The sequence below is a fragment of the Palaemon carinicauda genome, chromosome 31 (assembly GCF_036898095.1).
Source record: "Palaemon carinicauda isolate YSFRI2023 chromosome 31, ASM3689809v2, whole genome shotgun sequence".
Lineage (NCBI taxonomy): Eukaryota > Metazoa > Arthropoda > Malacostraca > Decapoda > Palaemonidae > Palaemon > Palaemon carinicauda.
In genome coordinates this window covers 80,317,585-80,343,996 of record NC_090755.1, presented here as the reverse complement: position 1 = coordinate 80,343,996, position 26,412 = coordinate 80,317,585, and the positions used below count along the sequence as shown (strand labels likewise).

The following is a 26,412-nucleotide window of genomic DNA, read 5'->3' as shown; positions in this document are numbered from 1 at the left end:
CATTTTTGAAAGTAGAGATTGCAAAATTTAGAAAAGGAGGAGATAGAAGAGGTCTTGGATCAGTCTCCAGGGTTTTACAAAAGGTTGTTTCTATTCCCCAAAGCATTGTGAGGTTTGAGACCAGTTATAGATGTATCAATTCAAAACAGGTTTATAGTTTTCACCAAGTTTTTGATGGAAACACCATTGACAGTCCTGAGGGTGTTAAGGAAGAGGGATTAGAAGTTATTGAATGACTTGACAGATGCCTACTTTCACATTCCTGTTCATCAAAATTCAAGGACTTACCTTGTTTGTGAAAGGTTCAAAAGTTTACTAATTAAAGTGCTTGTGTTTTCGTATCAGGACGGTTTCCAAAGTCTTCTTCAGGATGATGGCTCCCATCTAAAAAATTATGTGGTTTCTGAGACTCTAGGATTCTTTTTTAACTGAACGACTGGCTATTTATGAGAGCTTCTTTAGAAAGAATTAAGAGTTCATCAAATTTCGTTACTCAGGGTGCTAGAAACAGGAGTCATGATTAATTTGTAGAAGTCTTTTTATTCCAACTCAAACTATTATATATTTTGAAAGGATAATACCTGATAATAGGAACAGTTCCTTTTTGGGTTTTTCCATCAGAAAAGAGGATTCAGTCTTCATTTGTTAGAAAAGTTCAAGCAGATAAAGGTTACTGTCAGTTTGTAATGTGGATGAAACTACTGGGGGCAATGATTTCTTTAGAAAAGTTCATTCTGATGAGTCGCTTACAATGAGAGCTTTTCAATATCATGTCAATCGGAATTTGAACAGGGTACTTGATCTGGACACAATTTGTACTCCAGTGATGCAGAACCAATTTCAGTGACTGAATTTATGGCCCGATCCTTATCGGTTATCCCAGGGAGTGTCCTTAGAAGTAAGGAGTTTTTGAAAAATTGTCAATTGTTTATCTTAGGTTCCAAAAGAAAGTTAACTAATAATTTGCATGAAAGGCAATGAAAGATTTATTTTGACTGATGCAAATCAAGGATTGTTTCACTGACTAGAACTAGTTTGAATAATATTAATTTGTTGCAATTGTTTTTTATGAAAAGTAAGTGCCTATTTCAGTTATTAAGGTTATACATCAATACTAAGTACTGTACAATAATACTTAGTCTTGGATTTATCCAATTTTGGTATTATTATGGTTGTATTTAGGTCTTTATTATTTAGAAGCCTTCAGGTGTTAGAACATTCTATATACCTAGATATTGTACTGGAATATATAGTGTTCTCATTTTGAACCTTTGAAAGTTCATTCAAAGATGTCACAGCTAAGATTTTGCTGTTAGCTCTATCTTCAACTAAACACATTGGTGAACGACAAGCTCTTCCATATAATGTAGGTTTTGGAGAAAATAAGATGATTTTATATCTTTTACATAAATGTGAGAGAGGCAAGAAATAGGAATGAATGGCGAGCGATTGTGACGCAGTTCCGGTAGGCCCTGCTGCTGCCTCCAATGCCTTAGATGACCTCGGAGGTAGCAGCAGTAGGGGACTCAGCATTATGAAGCTTCATCTGTGGTGGATAATGTGGGAGGGTGGGCTGTGGCACCCTAGCAGTACCAGCTGAACTCGGTTGAGTCCCTTGTTAGGCTGGAGGAACGTAGAGAGTAGAGGTCCCCTTTTTTTGTTTTGCTTCATTTGTTGATGTCGGCTACCCCCCAAAATTGGGGAAAGTGCCTTGGTATATGTATGTACTGTATGTATAAATTCCGAGCAAAGGATGATTACAAGATTAAAGCAATTTTTCATATTTCGTCTTTGAAAAAGAAAGTTGTGATACATCAACGAATAGATTTCTTTCTTCTGTGAGAGCTACTAAGTGTTATTTGGACAAGACTGAGCATATTAGGGGAAAGGTTCCCAATTTGTTTTGTTGGGTTAGGATTTTGAATCATCCTCTTTCCAAAAGTGCTGTCATATTTTGTTAGAAGTTTAGTCACAAAGGGTCACAGATAATTGGATCCAAGTCTGATTAAAGACTTGAAGGTTAGCATTCATGATATTAAAAGAGCAGTTACATTGACTAATTTCAGTTGGAATCTTTCTTTGGATATAGTTTTAGCAGCACCTCAATGGCTTACCTTGTTGGTGTTTGCTAAGCATTATCTTGAGAAAAATGCTTTATCTTATCAAGATTGCTGGGTTTTAGGTGCTGTGGAATGTAATATAAATGAAAATTTTATTTCAATTGTGTAAATTTAAGGTTATTGTATGTTTTTTTCTTTTCTTGTGAAAATACAGTGTTAGGCAGTACTGTATAGTATATAAAAAAGGTATATTTTGGTAGTGGGGTAATATTTAGGAACACAATCTGGAGGCTCGAGTTTTAACACTTTGGTGACGATTAGTTACCTTTGTACTTTTAACACTTTGGTGACGATTAGTTACCTTTGTACTATGGTCCATTTCTTTTAGCGAGGCATATTTGCACCGACTCGCAGCGGTGCCCTTTTAGATTGGAAAAGTTTCCTGATTGCTGATTGGCTGGACAAGAAAATTCTAACCAATCAGCAATCAGGAAACTTTTCCGAGCTAAAATGGCACCGTTGCGGGTTGGTGCAAATCTGCCTCGCTAAAAGAAATGAACTATAGGCTACATGGTAGATAAGAATTATTTTAGGATTTTACATTTTCTATCTTTCTTTCATTGATTTACCTCCATCAGAGTGTGGAACTCCACATTATGAACAGCAGGGGAGTTTTATAGGAATAAAATTAATTTTAATAAATAATATTTATTATATCTATACTAACCTGATATTCATGTACATGCCCCTCCTCCCCACTAAATAGTAATAAGAGGATAATGATTTAGTTTCTCCTTGAGGGATGGGAAAGACGAAATATCTGTGACATATCCAAGACTATTTTATTGCCATTAACCAACAGATTGTCTCAATACTGTACTAAAGGCCAAAGCCTATTGAAAGGAAAGAAAACAAAGTTTTTAGTATTAGTACAATCGTTGGTATTAACCCAGGCTTCGAGAGAGAAGTATTATGAACATCAGGGGAGTATAGAAATAAATTTTCCTAGTAAACTTCTGTTTCTTCATGCATGTGTTTGAAGTTAATAATACCTCTTTAAAATATTTTAAATGCACTAAGCAATGGTTTTCTCTGTTAATATCACCCAAGATAACATTACTGTACTGTATATGAATTTAAATTCACATAATTTCTAGATCATATACATATTTGGAAACCCTTCTCAACAGGGAGTTGCTGGTACTGGCTACAACAAACCTGCTGCCGATGATACGAACATGGTCTTTGAATCCTACGAGTACCAGGGCGTTACTTTTCTAAGGTGCCCCTATTGTGATTACAGCCACTTCAGAAGGGTTCATGTGATCAGACATGTCCGAACACACACTGGAGAGAAACCATACCCTTGCCCATTTTGTTCCGCAAGGTTTTCCCAGAGAGGCTCTTTGAACATACACATTCGAATTCACACTGGAGAGAAACCTTTCTCCTGTCCCAGGTGTGACCAAAGATTTTCTCGCAAGGCATCACTAAGGAGACACATGGCTACACATACGCAAGGGCCACAGCAGCCCTGAAGTCCCCTAGACCTCACAATGATACAGAACTCTGGATACCTATTTAATTATTTTACATCTAAAAAGCATTTAGAGATGCTGATATTAATTTTCTTAGAAATAAGCATAATTGTCAGCTGAGAAATGTTTCAAATTCACTAAAGATTATGGTAAGTAAACTTAAGTTTAAAAGCAAGGGACTTGGTCTAATTGCCTTGTTTTTTAAAGTTTCCAGGTAATTTAATTGGTTATAGGCTTATGCTTGAGAGGATAAATGCCCATCCAAGGTTTAATGCTTGAAAAGGTAAATACCCATCCTAGGTTTAACAAAACTACTAGTAAATGTAAACAGTTTGTTTTTATGTGACATGATTAACACATACATTCTAGCTAGCCTGTTTTTAAAATCAAGAGTAACTACTTTTTATTTTTTATTAATTTCTTTTATGGAACTATAAAAAATTCTACCACCAATTTGGGAGTAGAATACAGTATACTACAGGTATTTTGTGTTCAGAGAAGAATGATATCATTAGTAAGTCCCTTAGTTAAAAAAGAGTAAGTGTCTGGCTATAAATGAATAAATATCTATCTATATATATATATATATATATATATATATATATATATATATATATATATATATATATATATCTATCTATCTATCTATCTATCTATATTATCTATCTATCTATCTATATATATATATATTATCTATCTATCTATCTATCTATCTATCTATCTATCTATCTATCTATATATATATATATATATATATATATATATATATATATATCTATCTATCTATCTATCTATCTATCTATCTATCTATCTATCTATCTATCTATCTATATATATATATATATATATATATATATATATATATATATATATATATATATATATATATATATATCTATATATCTATATATCTATCTATATATCTATATATCTATATATATATATATATATATATATATATATATATATATATATATATATATATATATATATATATATATATATCTATCTATCTATCTATCTATCTATATTATCTATCTATCTATCTATATATATATATATTATCTATCTATCTATCTATCTATCTATCTATCTATCTATCTATATATATATATATATATATATATATATCTATCTATCTATCTATCTATCTATCTATCTATCTATCTATCTATCTATCTATCTATATATATATATATATATATCTATATATCTATATATCTATCTATCTATCTATATATCTATATATCTATCTATATATCTATATATCTATATATATATATATATATATATATATATATATATATATATATATATATATATATATATATATATATATATATATATATATATATCTATATATCTATATATCTATATATATATCTATATATCTATATATCTATATATATATCTATATATCTATATATCTATATATATATATATCTATCTATATATATATATATATATATATATATATATATATATATATATATAGATATAGATATATATATAATATATGAATATCTATCATTAATACTCATGATTTTTATTAATGTAAATATCAACCATAATGCCATTTTAATATCGAATTCTACTTTTGGGAATGTTTATCCACTGGAAATTCATTTATGATAAACGCTTCTGACTAGGCAAGGATTTGAACCTATGCTTCTGGGTTGAAACAAATGCCAGCAGGAACTTTTACCAACCATGCTATCAAGAGAGATATACAAGTTCATTTCAAGTCCACTGTACATATTCCTGTTGAATTAAAAAATCCGTTCTTAGACTTTAAATCAACCCATCTCCACCATGATAGCATATTAGTGAATTTGCAACACGTGGCTATTTATTACAAATATCTATCACTAACAGTGATTTTAATCAATGTAAATATCAACCACAAGTGGATTTTAATATTGAATTCTACCTTTGGGAAAGTATATCCACCGGAAATTCAATCATGACAAATGCTTCTGGCTGGGCAAGGAATCGAACCTACGCCTGTGTGTCGAAACAAATGCCAGCAGGGACTCTTACCAACCATGCTATCAAGAGAGATAGATATAAGTTAATTTCAAGTCCACTGTACATGTTCCTGTTGAATTCAGGAATCTGTTCTTAGATTTTAAATCAACCCATCTGCACCATGATATAGCATATTAATGAATTTCCAACACATGGCTATTTAAGATGAACATCTATCACTGACACATGAATTTCATGATAATATAAATATCTCCCACAATGGCAGTTCAATATCAAATTCTAGATTTGGGAATGTACAGTATATCCAATGGAAATCTATTGATGATTTATACTTCTGGCTGGGCAAGGATTCAAACCTATGCCTCCTAGTCTAGTCTTCACAACAGGTTGCAGTACCCAGCATATGGTAATTTCTGATTGTAAATTTTGTTTGTTGCATGCGTGGTTTTCTTAGAAATTTTCTTAGAAAAAGATGGGATTGAAAGAAATGATTTATCTTTTAGGTCATGGTTCATTAAATAAACTGTAGAAGCTACATGAAATTTTAGGTTCAAATTTTATTCTTGTTTAAGAGGATTAATTTTAGAAGCATTATTTATATATTTTCATTAAACTTTGTATTTTGCTGACTATACAAAAAGCCTCTTCTACAGGGAAGAGCAGAGGAAGGTAGCTGCAGTGACGGAATATCCAGAAGGGAACCAAGAAACGAAACATCAACCTCAACTCCTAGTGAGGACGTCAACATCCCAGTATTTTATTGCAGCCAGTGTCCTTTCTTCACTTCCCAGAGAACTTCCTTTCAACAACACTTCTGCGCTCATGGCAGAGAAAAACCTTATCCTTGTCCGTATTGTCCCAGAAGGTTTGATCAGAGCGGATACCTAAAATACCATATCCGAACCCATACAGGAGAAAGGCCTTTTCTTTGTTCAGTATGTTCCCAAAGCTTCACAAGAAATACTTATCTTAAGAAACACATGTTGATACACCATTCACAGTAACACACTCATTAGAATATCATTAACAAATACTATTCCCTGGGAGACAAAAAGTACATTACCACAAATTTAAATACCATTGCTAGTGCTTTACAGTACAAATCTCCTGCTCATGTCAAGTAGCCAGAGTTATAATAAATGGACAGGTGTTAATGTCACTCAAAAATGTATTCCAATGAATATTCCCATTAGGCAAAAGCCTAATCATATTAATAGTTTGAAAACTTCAAAACAAGAGGACTATGCTTTACCTTAATTTATACAGCTGTACTTTGTACATGAGTAAATTTATGTCATATTGTACATTGAGCATTACATGTTTACAGTATCAAATTGCAGGATTTTTGTGATATTGACTCCAGCCTTAATAATTATTCTTGTAAAAGCATAGATTGATTACAGTAAGTTCGTGGGAATTACAAAGCTTACACTGTATATTTATTTATGACTAAATACCCAATTATGACTGATAAGCTAATGCTGAATAGCTGCGGAAAGTGAGGTAACAGACACTTTATTGATCTGAAATAAGCCCTCCAAGTTAAGTGAGGCATTGGTTTCCTCACTTACCAAATGCAAATGCTCTCATGCTTGGCTTATTGGTCAGCAGGTGTATTCTATGAGAAAAGCTGTGTTCTATTAATTGGGCATATATGTTTTGTTCTCATCATCAAAATGTATTCTTGCTAATTATTTGGTTGTGGCTACTTCGAGGTTTACCAAAGTTTACTCATTGTCCTTTTGTTTAGCAGTCATTATGTATTATCATTTCTTTTTCTTACTTGTTAGTATAATGCTACAAAAGGAAACTTCATGTTTGGGACTTTTTTTGTCTTAAAATTGTCAGCTTTCAATGTGTTATTTTCCTGTAGCATTCCCAATCAGAAGACAGAACTTTCAGGGTCTTGAGAATATTTATCTATGTATTTCCTGGTCTGCATACCACATATTGTTAGAGAAGTTGCCATGCTACTAAGAATTTTCCTACTGGATGCCAACAATTGTGCATTATGCCATTCTTGAATTATAGCCTCTGTTTCAGCCCTTCCCTTTGATGAAGGAATTATCTAAATGGAAAACAGCCTGTGAATAGTGGTTTTCACACGCCCCTGCTTTATACACGACGCCCAGTGGGTGCTCGCGCAAGGGTAGTAACCTCTGCATTCCATACTTTAACTTTCTCTGGTATATTTGGAAGTATTCATATCAGAAAAGTGTAAGGAAGGGCCCTTTTCACCGGGCGTCACAGGTATCTCCCCAGAAATAGATTTTTCCTTTGTCAAAATCCCTTTACTGTCTTGCCATACCCTACCACTGCAGGTAGGCAGTTCAGTTAATTTAAACAATGATTCAAACACTGCTAGATAAGTGTTTGTTTTTCAGCATGTTTCATACAATTGCTTTCTAATAAGAGATGAGAATAGACACAAAACAATTGTGTAAGTTATGGCTACAAGGCAAGCAGTGTGTTATGATCATGAGGACACAATTGGCTACAAGGGTTCATTTGGTGAACATCTATACCCTATGAGGCTTCAATCTAGTACATAATTTTTAAAGCCACTTGGATGGAGGTGGAAACTTGGTTAGAATATCATAAAGGTTTCTGGCATTTGAGAAAGCACAAATAGAGTCTTGGTAAACTAGGCATGGTCACATCACAAGGAATTATCAAGGATCATGTTAGCCATTATTACAAAGCTATGTTAGGTCAACAAAAGAGTCCGAATAAAAATAGCACAAGATGGCTGGTCATGAACACAATTAAGATTCTCTTACTAGGCTGCCATCTACCAAATTGGTCAGAAGGAATATCTGCTTACCTGGTCAATATTGACCCAATCACAAGGGCCGTAATAAATTTTGTCTTAGGCATTTAGACAACAACCCCATCATCTATATTCTTCCAGTCCATATCAGGAGGTTCTTTCACTGAGAAAAGTGATTTATATCCTCATAGAAGTCGTAAAAAATGAAAGAGAAATCTAATCAACATTTACAGTTAGATTTAACAATTATGTCCAATATTCAAGTACTGGGATTATAAATAATCAAACTAGAAATCACAAATCTCAGTTAAATTATAAGAACGAAATTACTTTACCATGGAAATTTCCTCCAACTAAATAAAAGGGAAGTCTCACCTGCTGTTTACAGACTTGAAGAAATTTTATCTACAGATGAATATCCTACTTACACCTAATTACCTTCTTTCCCTCTTTTCATATTTGTATTTACTACATCTGGGCTATGGAGACCCTGAGAATTTGTTCATTTAACAAAATGAGATTTACCCTTGCAAGCTGTTCAACTTCTGTTTCACTTACTTTAAAGAAAATACTGCAAGATCATGATTTTCTTTGTAATGCAAGGGTAAAAAATCATTAAATAATTTTACAACTTCTATACTAATTAAAAAAGTAAGATGAGTATATGTTCATGTGTTCAACTTATTTTTTCATTTGGAAAAAAATTATATCCTGAAATTATGTTGAAAGTACAATACTGTACTGTTGTCAATTAATTACTTTCAGAAATTAGTAATAATAAACAAACTTGGTTAATGGATTAAACATATTGGTGCTTATTACACATATTGTTTATGAACTTCATGATTTTACAATAAGCACTGTTATGGCAAAGCGTTATATTATTATTTTGGTGCTTCATTAAAGTGAGTATTATGTAAAGTATTTTGATTATAAACAAACTTTTACTGATTTATACATTTTGAAGTATGGAGAAATTAAGAAGTTGGTTTTATAAAACAAACGTATTTACCTGGGGTTAATTATCTAATAGCCTTTACATGCACTAATGTGTCATACAAAACTTTTACTACAATAATACAGCAAATAGTGTTCCTCACATACAGGCCTAATAAATGTAATATATGATGAATATTAATGAACAGAGTTTGTGTAATATTAGAACAGGATTATTAAGTGTTTAAATAGGTTTAGATGTTAGAGAAAGACCAAAACATGAAAGCAGCACCATAGCAAAGAGATCCCTTATTTGGGTTGAAATGGAGTAAACAATATTTAGGAATTTGCATGGACAGAAATGTGATTTTCTAATGTACAATTTGTTCCAACATTATGAAAGCTAGACATTACAATACTGTATTCATATTCATAGTTGCAGAAATGTTAAGGTTGAGTAATAATGTAGTAATGTATACAGGGAGAAATTATGAAAGTGCTAATTGGATCCTACTGAATGGTAATGTAAAATTTTATGTATATTAAATGTCAATAAATATTCAGTTGTATAATAAATAATAAATATATAACTTTGGAGTAAGAACCTTTTTTTAATTTACCATTTCACTGATGGACATATATATGTAAAGGGCATTAAAGACCAAGGCAGTGTGGCCTGTCCAAGCCATTATTTTATTACCACTAACTGCAAGATTGTCTCTTACTAGAGCCTGTCTATTGGAAAGATAATAAACAAAATTTTTTAGTAGTATGGGTAAACATTAATATAAGGGAGCTTTCAGAGGGAAGCAATGTGAACATCAGGACTGTCTAGAAATAACCATTTCTTTTTTTAAATTCTTTTTTTTTTTTTTTTGTATTTCTAACAATTAAAAAAATATTCTGACCTTAACCCTTTTACTCCCAGGCTATTTGGAAATTTACAACCCTTAACCCCCAAGGGGTTATTTTTTTCCCCAGCACATTTTGCAGTATATTTTTTTTAAATTGCTCTAACAGCCTTAATTTTTGTCATAGAGAGGTCAGGTTGGTCTCAGTCTCTTAGAAAATGCCTGAATTTTCTCAAAAAATTATCAAAAATATGAAAAAAAAATTTCTATAGCATTTTTTTGCAAGGACGTACCGGTACGTCCATGGGGGTAAAGGGATGGCTTTTGTGAAACGTACCAGTACGTCCTTTGGGGGTAAAAGGGTTAATCAATATCTCCATGGTAACTGACTTACTGGTTAATTATAGGGGAACAAGAGACTCATCTCTGGTAGTTCCAGATCATTTGGATACCAATTTGTATATGCCCTGAATTAATTACGCACATAATAAATACTGTAGGACTAACCTGTCCTAGATCCAAAAATCCCTCCTTTCCTTTACGTTGGTTCGACATACTGTACATCTCTGCGGACTTTACATTGCTCATCCTTGAATATTAAATACAAAAATAAAATTCAAGTTACATATTAATACCCAACCTTATGTTGTTTTCCAAGGTAAAAAATAACGATTAAGTAATGTACTATACAGCAATGTACTTTGCATGGAAGCAGGTTTAAAGTACTTTTTTCAGTGCAGTGTGTGTGTGTATATATATATATATATATATATATATATATATATATATATATATATATATATATATATATATATATATATATATATATATATATATATATATATATATATATATATATATATATATATTATATATATATATATATATATATATATATATATATATATATATATATATATATATATATATATATATAATATATATATATATATATATATGTATATATATATGTATATATATATATATATATATATATATATATATATATATATATATATATATATAAATAATGTATATTACACATACACACAGTATATATAGGAAATGTGTAAGTTACTCTATAGTGGAGAAATCCAACTTATAAAAAAAATCGTCTGACATGGGATCTTTCAGAACCTATTAACAACATAGGATGGGGTTTATCTTTAAAGCATTTTAGTACTCAACACATATATAAAATCATACTAAATAAATCACAATTTTAATAATAAAGAATATTATTTCTATACTCACCTGATGTTCATATTACCTCTGTCTGGAAGCTCGAAATGTTGACATTAACTCAGAATTAAGAAATTTTCTCAATTTCTTACCTTCCAAAACACTAATACCTCTTGATAACCCTTTTACCCCCAATGGACATACTGGTACGTTTCACAAAACTCATCCCTTTCCCCCCATGGACGTACTGGTACGTCCTTGCAAAAAACTGCTATATACATTATTTTTTTTGCATAGCTTGAAAAAAAATTACCGGGGGGTTAAGGGTTGGAAAGTTCCAAATAGCCTGGGGGTAACAGGGTTAAGCAATGAGACCAGCGTCTAACAATAACACGTGAATGACGCATAGCTTCTTCAGTCTCAAAAACGAAATACAGTACTCCCCTATCCTTGATGCCACTAAACAGTGGGGAGAAGGATGGGTATGCATATGAAGTCAAATGAGTACTTATGAACCTCCCCTGACATTCATATCAATGACTCCCAAACCATACAGGTAGTGGATAGCCAATGAAGGAAAGAGATAGGGCATTTAGCATCCTTAATCAACTAAATAATATCCAGCTACAGGTTATTCAAACCATCATATCAGCAAATTTTGGATAAGCGGTTACTTAGAGGCAGTGCTATAGCGAGCGGCGGGTAATAACGACCGAGGCTACCATTTTAGTTATAGATCTCCAAATTTTAGGTGTCTAAAAGTTCCTATGAAATTTAGATGGCTAAAAATATGGGAGTGCAAGGGTTTTACAGCAAAAGGATGCACTAGAACCACTAACAACAGTTAAGAAGTCAAGTTAGGGTTTGAAACAGGGCAAGTTAGATCTCAAATATTATTCTAAATTTAAAACTTATTGTCCTTTTGAACTTCCACAAAAGAAGCTAATGGGGTTAAAATCTCAACAAGCCCATGACTAGCAAAATTATCTTGTCAGTCAAAGGCTGGGATGACATTACCATCATCATTCCCTTTATAAATAAGTAGCCTAGCCTTCTCCAAATTAATCTTGAACTAGAGGTAAGCTCTTTAAACTATAATAATCTGAGCTCAAAATATACTTCCCTTAGAAGAATAGTGGGGCCTATGTACTCCTCACAAGATTAGCCAAATTAAAAATTATACCCTCCATGAGACACAGAGAGCATGTGTATCATGAACACGACCAAAAAAAAAATTTTTATGCACAAGAGTGCAGTGCTTGCTAGCAAATCCAGAGAAGACATCTTTAAAACAGTATAATATAAAAATAAACAAAAAACCTAATATCTGGAGCAGAAGAGCACACATTATTGTTCCATGTCAATTTTTAGACTAAAGAAGCTATCCGTTACGCGCACCATATCGTTATTAGGTGCTGGTCTCATTGCTTTTTACTATGGACATAGTATATTGGAAAGAAAGAAAACAGGAAATTTCTTAAATTTTCAGGAGTAACGTTGTCATCCCAAGCTTCCAGAGACGAAAGTCAAATGAACATCATGGGAGGTTCATAGAAATATATAAAAATTGAATTTCACTTTATCCATAGTAAAGAGAATTCCTGGCTGGAGTAGATATGAGCACACCACTCTGACATAGCAGTGAACTTACTTCTCAATTCTATTGGTTTAAAAACTTTTTAAATAGTCTATTACTACGACTAACCTTATTATTCCACATTTTTATGAACACTGTATATAACCAAAAGTACAAACTAACAATCAAGTAAAAAAAATCAACAACGATGTTTTGAGGGTGTGCACTGGGAGAGAGCATGTGAATATGGAGATGAGTACCTTAAAGGGCATTATACCATTAATGATATACATCTCAGCCATACTTGTTCTGGCAAATTGCAATTGTCTGGTCAATCTCAAATTATTTTTCAATTTCCGGATCAAATAATAGTGAAAAATTGTCAATGGACTTTTTCATGTTCAGAAGCATCTGACATCTAGGGTACTACAGTACAGTACTGTATAGGTGAAAAATAGCAGCATTAGTCAGCACATGCATTAGGGAAGGCCAATGTAGAATAGAGCCTTTATGTGCTGGAGTTGTTGTGATATGGGTTGTTTTCTAACATAAAACACAGTTTTTGGGTTAATGTGCTGTGTAGTCTTTATGAACTTTCCTCTGAAAGGCTAGAAAAGGAAATACAGTACAGTGAGAAAATACCAAAGAAATTTTTTTCTCACTGCTCAGGGGCCAGTGTATCAATGTGCCCAACACGGACTTAGTGAGAATGAGGAAGAAAAGGATTCAGGCTCTATTAAATCCATTACAGCACACTTATGCTGAAATACGTCAGACACGCGATGATACATTGCCAAAAACTAATACTGGTATACTGGTGCTGGGGCCAAAGCTATCTGGTTGAGCTCAATAAACATTTTTTGATTTTGTCATTGCGTGAATACATTATTTACTGTACACTCATAATACCAGACTGGTCAGGGATCCTCCTCAACCTTTAAGTTAGGTATAGTTGGTTAATTTCCGATTTTGTTATTCGTTATACTTAGCGATAGTTCGGGTAATAATTTATCGGTTTTATTTCGTCGCCAGGTTTTTATTTTTAGTTTTTGTCACTTGCCATGTGAAGTCATTTTTTAAGCTCATCTTTCTTTACTTCTTTTGAGCAGTAACTTGGTTAGGTAGGCTACTGTCCCTCCAGGGTATGGTCAGCTTGCATCTCCTGTGGATGTCTCAATTATAGGCCAAATAGTTGAGGCATCAATCCGCTCCCAATACGGTGGTCCTTCTGTTCCCATAAGCTGTGGTCCTCTTGTTTTATCCTCGCCCTGACCTGGGAATTCTATGGTGCATGGGCCTCTGGGTATTTAGGTTCAGGAGAAAGCTTTAGTAGGTGCCTTTTTAACTGAACCCAGTCTTCCAGGCTCAGGAACAGGATAGATATTGGTGGAGGTAGTATCCACAATGGATGTCTAGGAAGGAGACATAGTGAAAAACCCCTGGCACTCGGGTGAGGGTTGTGCTGCAGGTCTGAATTTAATATTTTTCATGCTAGTGGCTACAATGATACAGAATTTGAGAATTATGCTACATTTCCTCAATCATGTTGGCATATCAAGGGACTATTCCATAGGATTTATTCCCAACATACTCCTTAAGAGGTTACTGCTGATGCATAAGTCTGCTGTTAAAAATCTAACAAGAGCAGTCTCAGATGCTGGTTAATGTCTCTCGATCAGTGTCTTATAGATTTCTGGCCCAAATGGTTAAAATGGTTTTGAGGTCTATGAGGGATATGTTGCTAAAAGGGGATTCCTCCTTACCTAAAGAATCTACTATATCCCCTTCTTAGTGGTCTACCTGAAACAATTCAGGGGATTTACAAAATTTTAAGGGAATCATAGTTTTTTTTTTTTTTTTTTTTAAATAAAAAGGTAGGAAGCCAACGTGGGCATTTGTCAATTGGGAAACTTTTCCCATCCGTTCAGGAGTATATTACGACACTAGAGATAGGTACCTAGCGGCATTCCTTAGCTTGATGTTGGTCCTGTCTTTTCTGGAAGTGGGTGTTCCCGGGGAATCTCATATTACCAGAGTAGCTCAGGTAAAGTTGTTGTATAAGCCTATTTATGGGGCTTTACAGAACTTTGTCGAAGCTAAATTTGAGATAAATTTACGAGATTTCAAAATGGAAACAATAGAAGTGGAGAAGGTTCCTATTGGTAGCTTTCTAAGGGATATTTGGCTACAGTGATATTCCGAGAGAATTGACCTTTAGGTCTCCAGAATTCTAACTCCTGGCGCGAATATCCTTAAAATTTTCTTAAGGATATCGCACAATATCAAGGGACGTATATACTGGTACGACACATAGCAATCTTCACCCCGAATAGCGTTTTCATTTCGAGGGGGAAGAGTGGCGAAAAACAGAAGGGGAGCCGTAATCAAGGTTACCCTTCCTCCCGTACTATTACGAGTATCCAAGATGGCGCTCATTCCTTGTAGCACTGAGCATGGTGCTACAGATATAGTAGTTTCGGGAGGGATCTTGCCTAAGTCTTTTCTATGGAAAAGGAGGGCGGGTCCATCAGGACGACATGGCCATCTCACCCAAAAATAGATTTTTTGCTTCGCTTCAAAATCGGTTTTTTGGGCTCAAGCCATGTCGTCTAGCTTTTCCTCAACCCTCAATGGATAATGATACGGCTAATGGCCATATAGCTAGTACCTCACTTTCACAGAAGTGGAGAAAAGCTTTTGGTCTCTCCTAAGAAAGGGGAGAACCTTAAATAATAAGGCTTTGAACTTTAAACAGGACCAGCAACATTTCACAAGGCAATCCACAAAGAGATCAGCATAACACTCTCAAACCAAACTGCCACAACCAACAAACAAGTTTCCTCGGGAGGGTAAAAGGCAACAATCCCAACCTTCTCAGACAGAGCCCCAATCCCTGTGTGCTTCAGCATTTTCCAGAGAAAAAGAAAGAGCACTGGAGGCAATCGAGAGGGAGGGGTGCCAATTCATTTCAAAGGGGTAAAGGACCTCAAAAATGAACATCCACACGTCAGGGGTTATCTCCGTTTTCAAGTGAAGGAATTTTTCTCAGTTAGGACAGAGCATAGTCTTGAAAGGTCTCGGTTGGTCACTGATATCCATACTGTTTACAGATGTTTTCATCTGTCAGAGAAATGAAGATAGCAGAGATCAACTCCTCATTACAATTGAGGGGAACTTATAGCAATATTTAAAGCCCTTTAAGTTCATGAATCACTGGTGGCAGTAAAGCCCCTGGTAGTATTCTTAGGAACCAATAAAATATTGACAAGCATCTGGAAATGGGGGGGGGGGGAGTTTCAATCCCTGTACCAGTTAGAATGGAATTTTCTTTTATTTTGGGGAGAGTTAAGAGGAACAAATTTTCTCCCTCTTCTCATGAAGGCTACGTGTGCCAATAAGGTCAGCCAAAAGCAGATATACTGACACTCAGTAAACAAACATAGCTTTGTTTTTCTCATTATGGAAGGTAATTACCATGTGGCAAGACAGATTAAACCTTGATTTGTACCCCTTTTCCATCTGTCAACATGATTTGGTAGGCAATAGATAGTACATTAAAAATTTGGACAAAATGGAAGGTTTCGCTCATAAAACTAAATGCTGCCTACAATGGGTATGGTACACAGTTTTGTGGCCTGTTATTGAAGTATGCATAGGTCATCATACAATCAGTTCTCTTAGACAAACCATTTTGAATTATTCTCTAGATCCATATGAGCTACATCTTACCGAATACAATTCTATCCAACATTCCATGGAAGTAAGTGTTCAGTTGACTATTATAAGTTCTAAAAGACACTTTACTAATGATATATATCAAAACAATTGTTGTTAGACATATGTCTTATTGTATTAGTGTATTGGAAGGAAAGATAACTTAAATTTACTTTATTTCAAGGAGTACAGTAACCTTGACATTCCAAACTTGCAGAGATGAAAGAAATATGAACATCAGGTGATTATAGAAATAATTATATCAAAATTCTATTTTTAACAAAGAATTTTAAGCATACATTATACAACAAGTTAATTGCAAAGATGGCCTTTGTTTTTAAACTTTTTTATATTTGTGTACCAAGGTTGTCGTAGGCTAGTTGAAAAGTCTTTGACTTGTAATCAGCGAGTCAGGAGCTCACAGCTCGATCATTTTCATTTGCGTACTCAACCTTACCATCATTGTGAGCTAGGTTGGGAGGGTTTAGGGGGCTTATTGTAGCTCTACTTGCCGAGTCATCAGCATCCACTGGTTGGCCCTCCCTGGTTTCAGCTGTTCACACGAATATATACATATTAAAAAATTATTTTTCTCTTAGTAGACATTATATTGGTTTTCATTATAATGACCAAATGTTGAATGTATTTCATAGAAGTTCCCATTAATTATTTAGTCCTATATTACATCAGCAGTACAAGGAAATTTTGAACAATATACATGAACTGTATTTATGAAGACCACATATTAAAACGGAGAGTAATTCTCTTTCATAACAAACCCTATGGTATACAGTACTATTGCATTTGTTTCAATTCCAGGTGTCACCACTTGAAATATTTTTAGCTATTAGAAAGTGTACGTAAAATCTAAGATGGACAATTTTATAACAGTATATTTCACCTGTACAAAATTACACATTCCAACAGGGAAGCCTGGATGATGGCAGTTACTTCTTTAGAGGGGAAACTCCAAGGGGAGGAGGAGAAGGAAGCGGAACCTGTGATACAAACCAAGCAGTATTCAGGACCACAACTGCCCAAGGCACCAAGATTCACCTCTGTCCACACTGCTCTTATCGCACGCAACGAAGACCTCACATGGTAGAACATATGAGGACTCACACTGGGGCAAAACCATTTAGTTGCCCTTATTGTCCATCTCAGTTCTCTCAAAAGGGTACTCTCACCAGACACATACGGAAGCACACCCGTGAGAGACCTTACAGTTGTCCTTTTTGCCCAGATACATTTGTGAGAAAGAATCAGCGAAGTATTCATGTTGCAACCTACCATGCTGGGGCATATTGAGTGAGTCTTTTGATTCTATATATTTTGTATATTATATTTATGCTGTGTGGTTTATGCAAATATTCTTTATTTCTCAAAATCATTTATGATACAAATATAATACGAAAAATTAAATTTCAAGATGTGTGTTTCCAACTGCTAAAATTATCATATAAATACATAAACAGTAATATTAGCCATATTTATGTGCTTTTAGAATTGTAAAATAGGTCAAATAATTTACTGTTCATATTATCACAACACTCAGGTAAATATTGTAAATAACTATACAGTAGTCCTGATTTTCAAACTTTCTTGTAAAAATTAGTCTTTTCATTTCATCATGCTTTGGTTTATAATCAAACCAGCTATTTTGAGAATGTAATGTAATGCCACTAATCTATTCACAGTTGACTGGAGATTTTCCAGAGACTTTACAATGCCACTTAAAGAAATTTGAAGATTTACAGCAATCTGCTAAGTGCCAACTGATTGTAATATTTACTGTTACTTGTTTATAACCAAACTTGAAATATTTATGTGATATTACATTGATTCACATCATACCCATGACATAATTAGCCCACATTTGTTTTCTTTGCGAATTGTAAACATGTGCATGTGTTCTCCATGGTAGCTTAAAATATTCTGGCATCCTCTGATAAGGTTCACAGGTGGTGGTTACATCCATAGACGAGGTTCTTTGCAACTCCTCATGAGTCTTTTTAACCTTTCTTTTGATTCAGGTATCAATTTGGTTGATTTTGAAGATGATCTTTCTTTGTTTGCACCTTAAGGACAAATCAGCAACTTAATTTACTTTACCATGCAACTCTTACCAGTTAGTGGAATTCAAGGGTTTGCCCTTTACAGCTGACTTGGTAGCAAGGACAACCGCTCAAGCAGCCTGGATAATCTACGGCTACTTCTACTTTAGGAGGTGAAGACCTGTATCGTAGGAAACAAGAACTGCATAGGAGACAAGTGCATCAATTATTCTTTTCTACAGACAGCCTAGAAAGCATAGATAGAAAATGATTTTGCATCACTGCCTTATGTCAATGTGATTAATAGCAGTAGCTTATCTAATTAACCAAAGTTTCTTCCACACCTATTTATTTAGCCAGATCTTCCTGCCGACCCTTTTTTGGTGGTTACATTGATATACCACACATTCAAGGATCTTTCTTTGGGATGACATTCGGTAACCCTGATCTACGAAAATCACAACCTATAGTAGCTCTTGGATGTGTGGTACCTGCTTCAGCCGAGTCATGGCTGATTCAATGTGTTCACCACCTTATTCATCCCCTTTTTTAGACAAACCTTCAAGATAAACTTTTCAGTTTTCATCTCTACATGTTGATGAGGTTGGTCCTCTACTTGGTTTCTTCCTGGAGCCATTTGTGAAACTGCAATTGAAAACTGCTTGCTCTCAGGGTTATGGCTATACCAGTATCTTAGAGAGCCCTGGGTTTGATTTTTGCTTTCAATCTCAGGAGCTCTCAGATGGATCCATTGTTCAAATTAGCTAATTATGAAGTAGCTAAGTGGTCAATCTTTCCAATTCAATTTACACATCAAGCAGCAATTAATTCAGACTACACAAAAATAGAGGCTCTTTGCTGTCCATGACCTAAAATCCATTACATGGATACAAAGTGCTGCTGGCCATCAGATGATTCTGTTACAAAAACAAGAATGAAAGAGTGTAGGATTTGTGAAGATTACAAATAGTGGCTAATTGTGATGTCTATGAAAAATTCTTAATTTAAAAAGACTTTATCTTTATATGTTAATGATTTCAACACCTGAGCCAAAACTGCATTGTCTGCCATTCTGTCACGAACTCTTGACATAAAAGTTTATTTAAACAGTAATTACCAACATTAAATGCATAGTTCGAGGTTTCGACTCACTGATACAGTATTCTGTACTGTAATGTGTTAAGTTAATGAAGAATATGTTATAAGATAGAAACCCTTCAATATATTACAGGATAAAAAGTAGTATACTGTAACATTTTAAAATTACTATACTAGTAATACTAGTTCCGATGGAAATTACTTCATCTTAAACTGTAATTACTTCTACATGAAGTAAATTATCGGCTCTCAGTCAAACTGCCATTAGTTTTTAATATTACTAACACTGTTATTCGTTGAACTGTATAGATTTTCATATTAATTACTTTATTTTTAAAATACACTGTTATTTGTTAAACTGTAAAGCTTTTCATGTTAAATACTTTATTTAAAAAAAAAAAAATGTGTTCACATAGGTATATCTCATAATCATCTTTATTATTGGTACTTCAATTTCATCCCTTATTCCCTCTCTGTAAATCATTCTCACTTGATAGGTACCCAGTTTTCTCATCATAATGTTTCCTTTAATTGCCTACTGTATCTTTATGTATCATCAATAGGATGTATATTTCATTTTCATGAAATTGCTTAAAATTCTGGTTTTATTTGATTAACAAGATTGTTCTCCAGTATATTTAAACATCCCACTTAATGTATTGCAATGAAAATGTATTGCTTGAAACTCTTTGTTTAAAATCAAATTTCAAACTAGAAGCTGGATAAGTATTTACTTTTATAATAGAAGTAGAAGAGGTTTGAGGAAATATTGTCACAAACTGCTGAAAGATTCTGAGTAGAAATTAATTATTTCTTTGAACCTCCCCTCATGTTATTGCTTGTTCTACAGAAGCTTGGTTTATCCACATTTACCATCAGAATTTATTACAAACTTTACCATTTTTCTTTCCTTTCAAAAGATAAATGTCCCCTAGTGATGAATCAATCTAGCAGTTAATAGTGAGGAGCTCCAGAAATTTCCCGTTTTTCAGATTTAACATCGCTGTGGTTAGATCAAGATGTATCCCTCTTCCAGATTGCGATAAGTGTTTACTGCATTCCTTTATCATCTCTACTGAATTTGTTACTGTATTTTGAATGTGAGATTATAAATAAGTTTGGTTTAGTTTTTTGATACAGAATATCAATGTCCCTCCAACAAAGGAAAGAATGTATAGTATACTGAAGCTAAAGAGATTGTGATGAAGCTTTTAGGTTTAATGGGTAGATACTGTATAAGGGTGTGATTGTTTTTTTTTTGTTTTTGGGTTAAGTAAAGGGCTGAACCATCAGACATTCCTGTTTTAGTGTAGGTTTAGTTAAATTTTGAGATAGCAGATTGCGAATTTCATCACTTTTAATCAATCACAGACTGTTTTAAGGAATGTGGTTGTACATATCAAGGAATTGTTTGTACCATAATTAATCTAAAATCTTAACATGAACAAGTTTTATTTTTTTTTTTTATAGTATCAATATCCCTCCAACCAAGTAAATAGTATATAAAATACCTATAAAGAAGTTGATCATTGGGATATTAGGATCCCGGCTAACAACTTGGTCTTCTACCACAGAATGCAATTGTCTTAAAGGTGGACTGCATTGTGGAAAGTGAGGGTTTTGCAGTTCAAGGATCTGAAGTAATTTCAGAGTATGAGGCTGTAAGAAAGGCAATCAACTCTGTCACACACTGTGGAACATCAGAACCCTCACTGACTAGTGCACTAAAATCACGAGGCAAATATTGAAGTGTTAGGCTAGAGCTTTAAACTCTAGCTTTCCCTAAAGACTCTCATAGAATGAATCAAAGATGACAAGATCTTACGAAGCTAATTTATGTCAAAACTTGACGGCTCTTTCAAGAGAGGAGTGACATTATCATGATCATCCTCACTGCAATAAACAGGTCAAGTCTTCCCTGGGTTCCTCCCTAAACAAAAAGTTAAGTTTCCTTTTACATTTGGAACTTTTGATCTGATAAGCAACATTTTGAACGATCTCTCCATAAGATGATCATAATCCTCTCCCAGCACGAAACACAAAGAGAATGAGACTACTGTAATGGATTGCTGAAAAATAATTTCCTTGACCAAACTACGCTGTTATTACTAACAAAACCAACAAGACATCCTTTATGATCAAAATAACCTAAATAACGCTTTAAAATAACCTAAATAACGCTTTAACACAATCTGGAGGAGGTAAACAATGGGTCGTCTTTACACAACCAAGACAACAAGAAAACTGAAAAACATTAGAAGTTATGGCATACCAATGCGTTTACTATTGCCATTAACTGCTAGCTTAACATTAGAAGTTATGGCATACCAATGCGTTTACTATTGCCATTAACTGCTAGCTTAACATTAGAAGTTATGGCATACCAATGCGTTTATTATTGCCATTAACTGCTAGATTGTCTTAATACTCTACAAGAAGCTTAAGCCAATTGAAAGAAATTTTTTGTATTTTTGGCCTAAATGTCAATATAAACCAAGTTTCACGAGAGAAGTAATATGAGAAGGGAAGTTAAAGGAAATAAATGTATTCAGCATACAAATCAAGTAGTTTTATTGAAATAAACCTGATTTTTAAACTGGAAATTTGGTAATTTTCAATATTTACCGGGTATCCAAATAAGTTAGCACCTACCTCTCCCTTACAGTGGTTATGAATTTTCTGCACATATGTTTATGCTTATAAAATAATATGGGAGTCATACAAAATTGCTGTGTCGTGGGTAACTGATAAATCTTTCTAGAACAAATGTATAATTCAAACACTGAGGAAGGTTAATAACTCGAGAATGTAATACCAGTATGCAAATGAGTGACCTATTGACTAAATTTGAATACACTTATTACTGGTAAATGTCTAAAATCCTATGTCAAAATTCTGTTGCTTGAACTTAAGAACTGAAATTCATTGGGTAAAGTGTTCTTCAATTCAAATGTCTAAAATGTCATATGAAGAGTTTGTTTTCTCAAGTTTTCATGTCACAACTTTTTCACGTTATTAATATTTTTAAAGTTTTTTCTGTATGGTTGGAGAAGTTTTTGACAACTGTATGAGTCAGTTATCTTCAGTGAATGAGATCACATTTAGTCTTCTTGATAACTTGGCTGGTTTCCAAAAAACAATGGCGTTATTAATATTTTGTTTAATAACCTAGTACTTTTATGAGTGTTATTTTCACAAAAGTGTTATTATAGAATAGAATTTACTATATATTTCATTACCCTGGAGTATAGCCTTTTATATTAATATAAGTAATTTGGATTATCGTATTTTTAGAGGACTCCAAACACATGTGATAATAAATTATCATAGACTCATAAGAAGGAAATAAGTAAAGTAAAAGTTTTGGTTTTGTACTACATTATAGTTTAGGCCTTGGAATGAAAAATTATTGAAGTAAAAGCCTACTAATTATCATGAAAATTAACCAAGCCTCTTGAAAATAAACTGCGTCTAATTCACACATTGAATGCTTAAAGCAGACAAAGCCATATACCATATATTTCCGCGCATAAGACGATCTTTAAACCTTAAAATTCACCCCTGAAAATTAGGGGTCATCTTATACTACCATTCTAAAAATCAAATCTTGAATTCTAAGTGATACAGTACTGTATTTATTAGTAGGCTAGCCTTGACCTCTGTCTGATAACTACTCTCATATAGGAAAAGATTCTCATGAAATAAAATAATAATACATACATATACCAAGGCACTTCCCCCAATTTTGGGGGGTAGCTGACATCAAACAAATGAAACAAAAAAAAGGGGACCTCTCCTCTCTACGTTCCTCCCAGCCTGACCAGGGACTCAACCGAGTTCGGCTGGTACTGCTAGGGTGCCACAGCCCACCCACCCCTGTTATCCACCACAGATGAAGCTTCATAACGCTGAATCCCCTACTGCTGCTACCTCCGCAGTCTTCCAAGGCATCGGAGGAAGCAGCAGGGCCTACCGGAACTGCGTCACAATCGCTCACCATTCATTCCTATTTCCAGCACGCACTCTTACCTCTCTCACATCTATCCTCCTATCACCCAGAGCTTTCTTCACTCCATCCATCCACCCAAACCTTGGCCTTCCTCTTGTACTTCTCCCATCACCTCTTGCATTCATCACCTTCTTTAGCAGACAGCCATTTTCCATTCTCTCAACATGGCCAAACCACCTCAACACATTCATATCCACTCTAGCTGCTAACTCATTTCTTACACCCGTTCTCACCCTCTCTACTCGAGATACACCAGCCATACTCCTTAAAAACTTCATCTCAAACACATTCAATTTCTGTCTTTCCGTCACTTTCATTCCCCACAACTCCGATCCATACATCACAGTTGGTACAATCACTTTCTCATATAGAACTCTCTTTACATTCATGCCCAACCCTCTATTTTTTACTACTCCCTTAACTGCCCCCAACACTTTGCATCCTTCATTCACTCCCTGGCGTACATCTGCTTCCACTCCACCATTTGCTGCAACAACAGACCCCAAATACTTAGACTGATCCACCTCCTCAAGTAACTCTCCATTCAACATAACATTCAACCTCGCACCACCTTCCCTTCTCGTACATCTCATAACCTTACTCTTACCCACATTAACTCTCAACTTCTTTCTCTCACACACCCTTTACCTTATATATCATTAGAATATCTTCATAATAAATACAGTAGTCTATTCAAGGAATAATTCCATAGAAATTAAATCAACCTTTTCGTATACGAGCCCAGATGAGGAAATGACATCATCAGATGGATGTGCTCACATATCAAAAACAAAAAGTAATTTTAATATAATTTACAAACTTATTCACATCTTTTAATAAATAACTCTAGTTTTCATACAGTTTACTAAAGGTTATTAGCATTATTAGTTATAAATTGGATATGTAAATGCATATATTTGTTCGTTTGTTCATTGTGATTGGCAATGAAATGTAAACAAAACAATGGTTTCCCTTTTAGACAGTGTGTTTAGGAAAAACAAAATGCCTTCATCAAATTTATTTTGAATTTCTAAGAAAACATTAAGTAAAATATTTGTAATAAAAAAATCATCTTACGTATCTATATTTGATAAGGTAGCTGTTGCTGCAAAAGCTAGCCCATACACAGCAGTCGTCTTACATTATAGATGCAGTAAGAGATAAATTCATTAAAATTTGCAACCTCGTCTTGTCTAAAAGTCGTCTTATACTCGGAAAGATATGGTATCCTGATGTTGACTAAAGAGGCATGTATTTTCCAAGGTAAGAAGCACCTTTATGACTACTTATTATCTAAACCAATCATGTTGTAATACATTAAATTAAAACACTTCTATGTTTTAGTGATGGTACCTGCTTCTCAAAGAACATAAAAAATGAAAACGAGGAAAAATATGTCTACTTCCATATCATAGCAAGGAAGGGAAAAAAGGAATGCAGTCCATAAAAAGAGTTAAATTCTAAAGTTTAAGATATTGTATATCTATTACCATCTTATATTTAAAAATAGTTAAAACAGACCACCATGATAGTTCTAGACTTTCACTCAGCTAGTCTAAAGAGTTTGTTTTATTACAACCTCACAACTCTACATAGCCATATCATGCATCAGTACTCCTCAGACACAGCACAGAAGAAGAATCCATCATGTTCCCACCTAGCTGGCCCCAGCTCCAAAGCACCTCTCATGACAGGTATAGTCAATATTTGTGTGTGATTAATTATTGACACTTAATACATCTGTTCTCCCGAAATTTTCTCAATTATAATGCTGCCATTTCTTTAATAAAGCATACTTCATTTTCATTTAACATCATTTTCCCATGGTGGCTTGATGAAAATTTAAATACTTTTTATTGTTGTTGTTCATGTTTGAATATTTCCTTCATTAATACCATTAGTTGTCTGGTTTATACAAAAACAATCTATGAAAGGAAGGAAAACCTGCAATTGTTACCTGCTCTGAGCAGCCACCTGTTCACATGTGAAATTATTATAGATTTTTGTACCATATAGGTATTTTCACAAATTCTTTGTAATTCCTATGGGAAATCAAATTAATATTAGTACTAGGTTCAGCATGTTGAAGTTTAAAAATAGCTATTCTGGAGTACTTTTATTAAGCAATTGTCTGGAAACAGTTTTGCCATTAAAAGTTATAGGTACCATTATTGCAAGTTCTAAAAATAAAGTTACATTATACTTAATTTCCTCTAATAAGCAGCAACAATGTACCAAAATTTGAAGAGCAATTCCTCCCAGGATGAGAACTCTTAAACCTCCCTTTTATTTGTGGTCTAACAGGTTTGTCTAGAATAAATTCATATCCTTTCAATGGATGTTACCCATACAAAGAATTGACATGCCATCAGATTATCCATCTTTCCAGCTGAGCCATTGCCATTGTTAGTTATTTCTGCATTATCAGCTCAGTTCGGGAACAAAGCCAAGCTTCTCTGTGTCCAATTGCTGGATGTTGCATATTTTTCTTTATCAATACAGATGGGAAGGAGCTTTTAAGGAATACTGTACTTTATCTTGTTGGCAAAACATTTGATTCTAAAGGTAAGAGGTCATGACACTAGGATTTCAAAAGGAATTTAGATAAATACCTATGTAAATATAGGCTTCTAAA

General features: G+C 33.9%; 1 protein-coding gene and 1 long non-coding RNA gene across 6 annotated transcripts in view; one reads left to right on the top strand and one right to left on the bottom strand.

Annotated features, from left to right (window-relative positions):
- LOC137624566 (uncharacterized) overlaps nt 1–26,412 on the bottom strand; it is a 67,167-nt gene that overhangs the window by 37,011 nt on the left and 3,744 nt on the right. The window contains exon 2 of the long non-coding RNA XR_011040748.1: nt 10,652–10,733. This is a non-coding gene — a long non-coding RNA (uncharacterized lncRNA). The remainder of the gene's footprint in view (nt 1–10,651; nt 10,734–26,412) is intronic.
- Nucleotides 1–26,412, top strand: part of LOC137624564 (zinc finger and BTB domain-containing protein 14-like) — a 184,115-nt gene that overhangs the window by 154,682 nt on the left and 3,021 nt on the right. The window contains exon 6 of one of the 5 annotated variants that reach the window (XM_068355487.1): nt 17,544–17,972. The exons of 1 other annotated variant lie outside the window; for it this stretch is intronic. In XM_068355487.1, the coding sequence (XP_068211588.1) occupies nt 17,544–17,924 (381 nt within the window). In that variant the 3' untranslated portion in view covers nt 17,925–17,972. Of the gene's footprint in view, nt 1–3,250; nt 3,723–6,240; nt 7,024–17,543; nt 17,973–26,412 lie in introns of those variants that run through there. 3 more of the 5 variants (XM_068355493.1, XM_068355494.1, XM_068355495.1) reach the window with 3 other exon arrangements.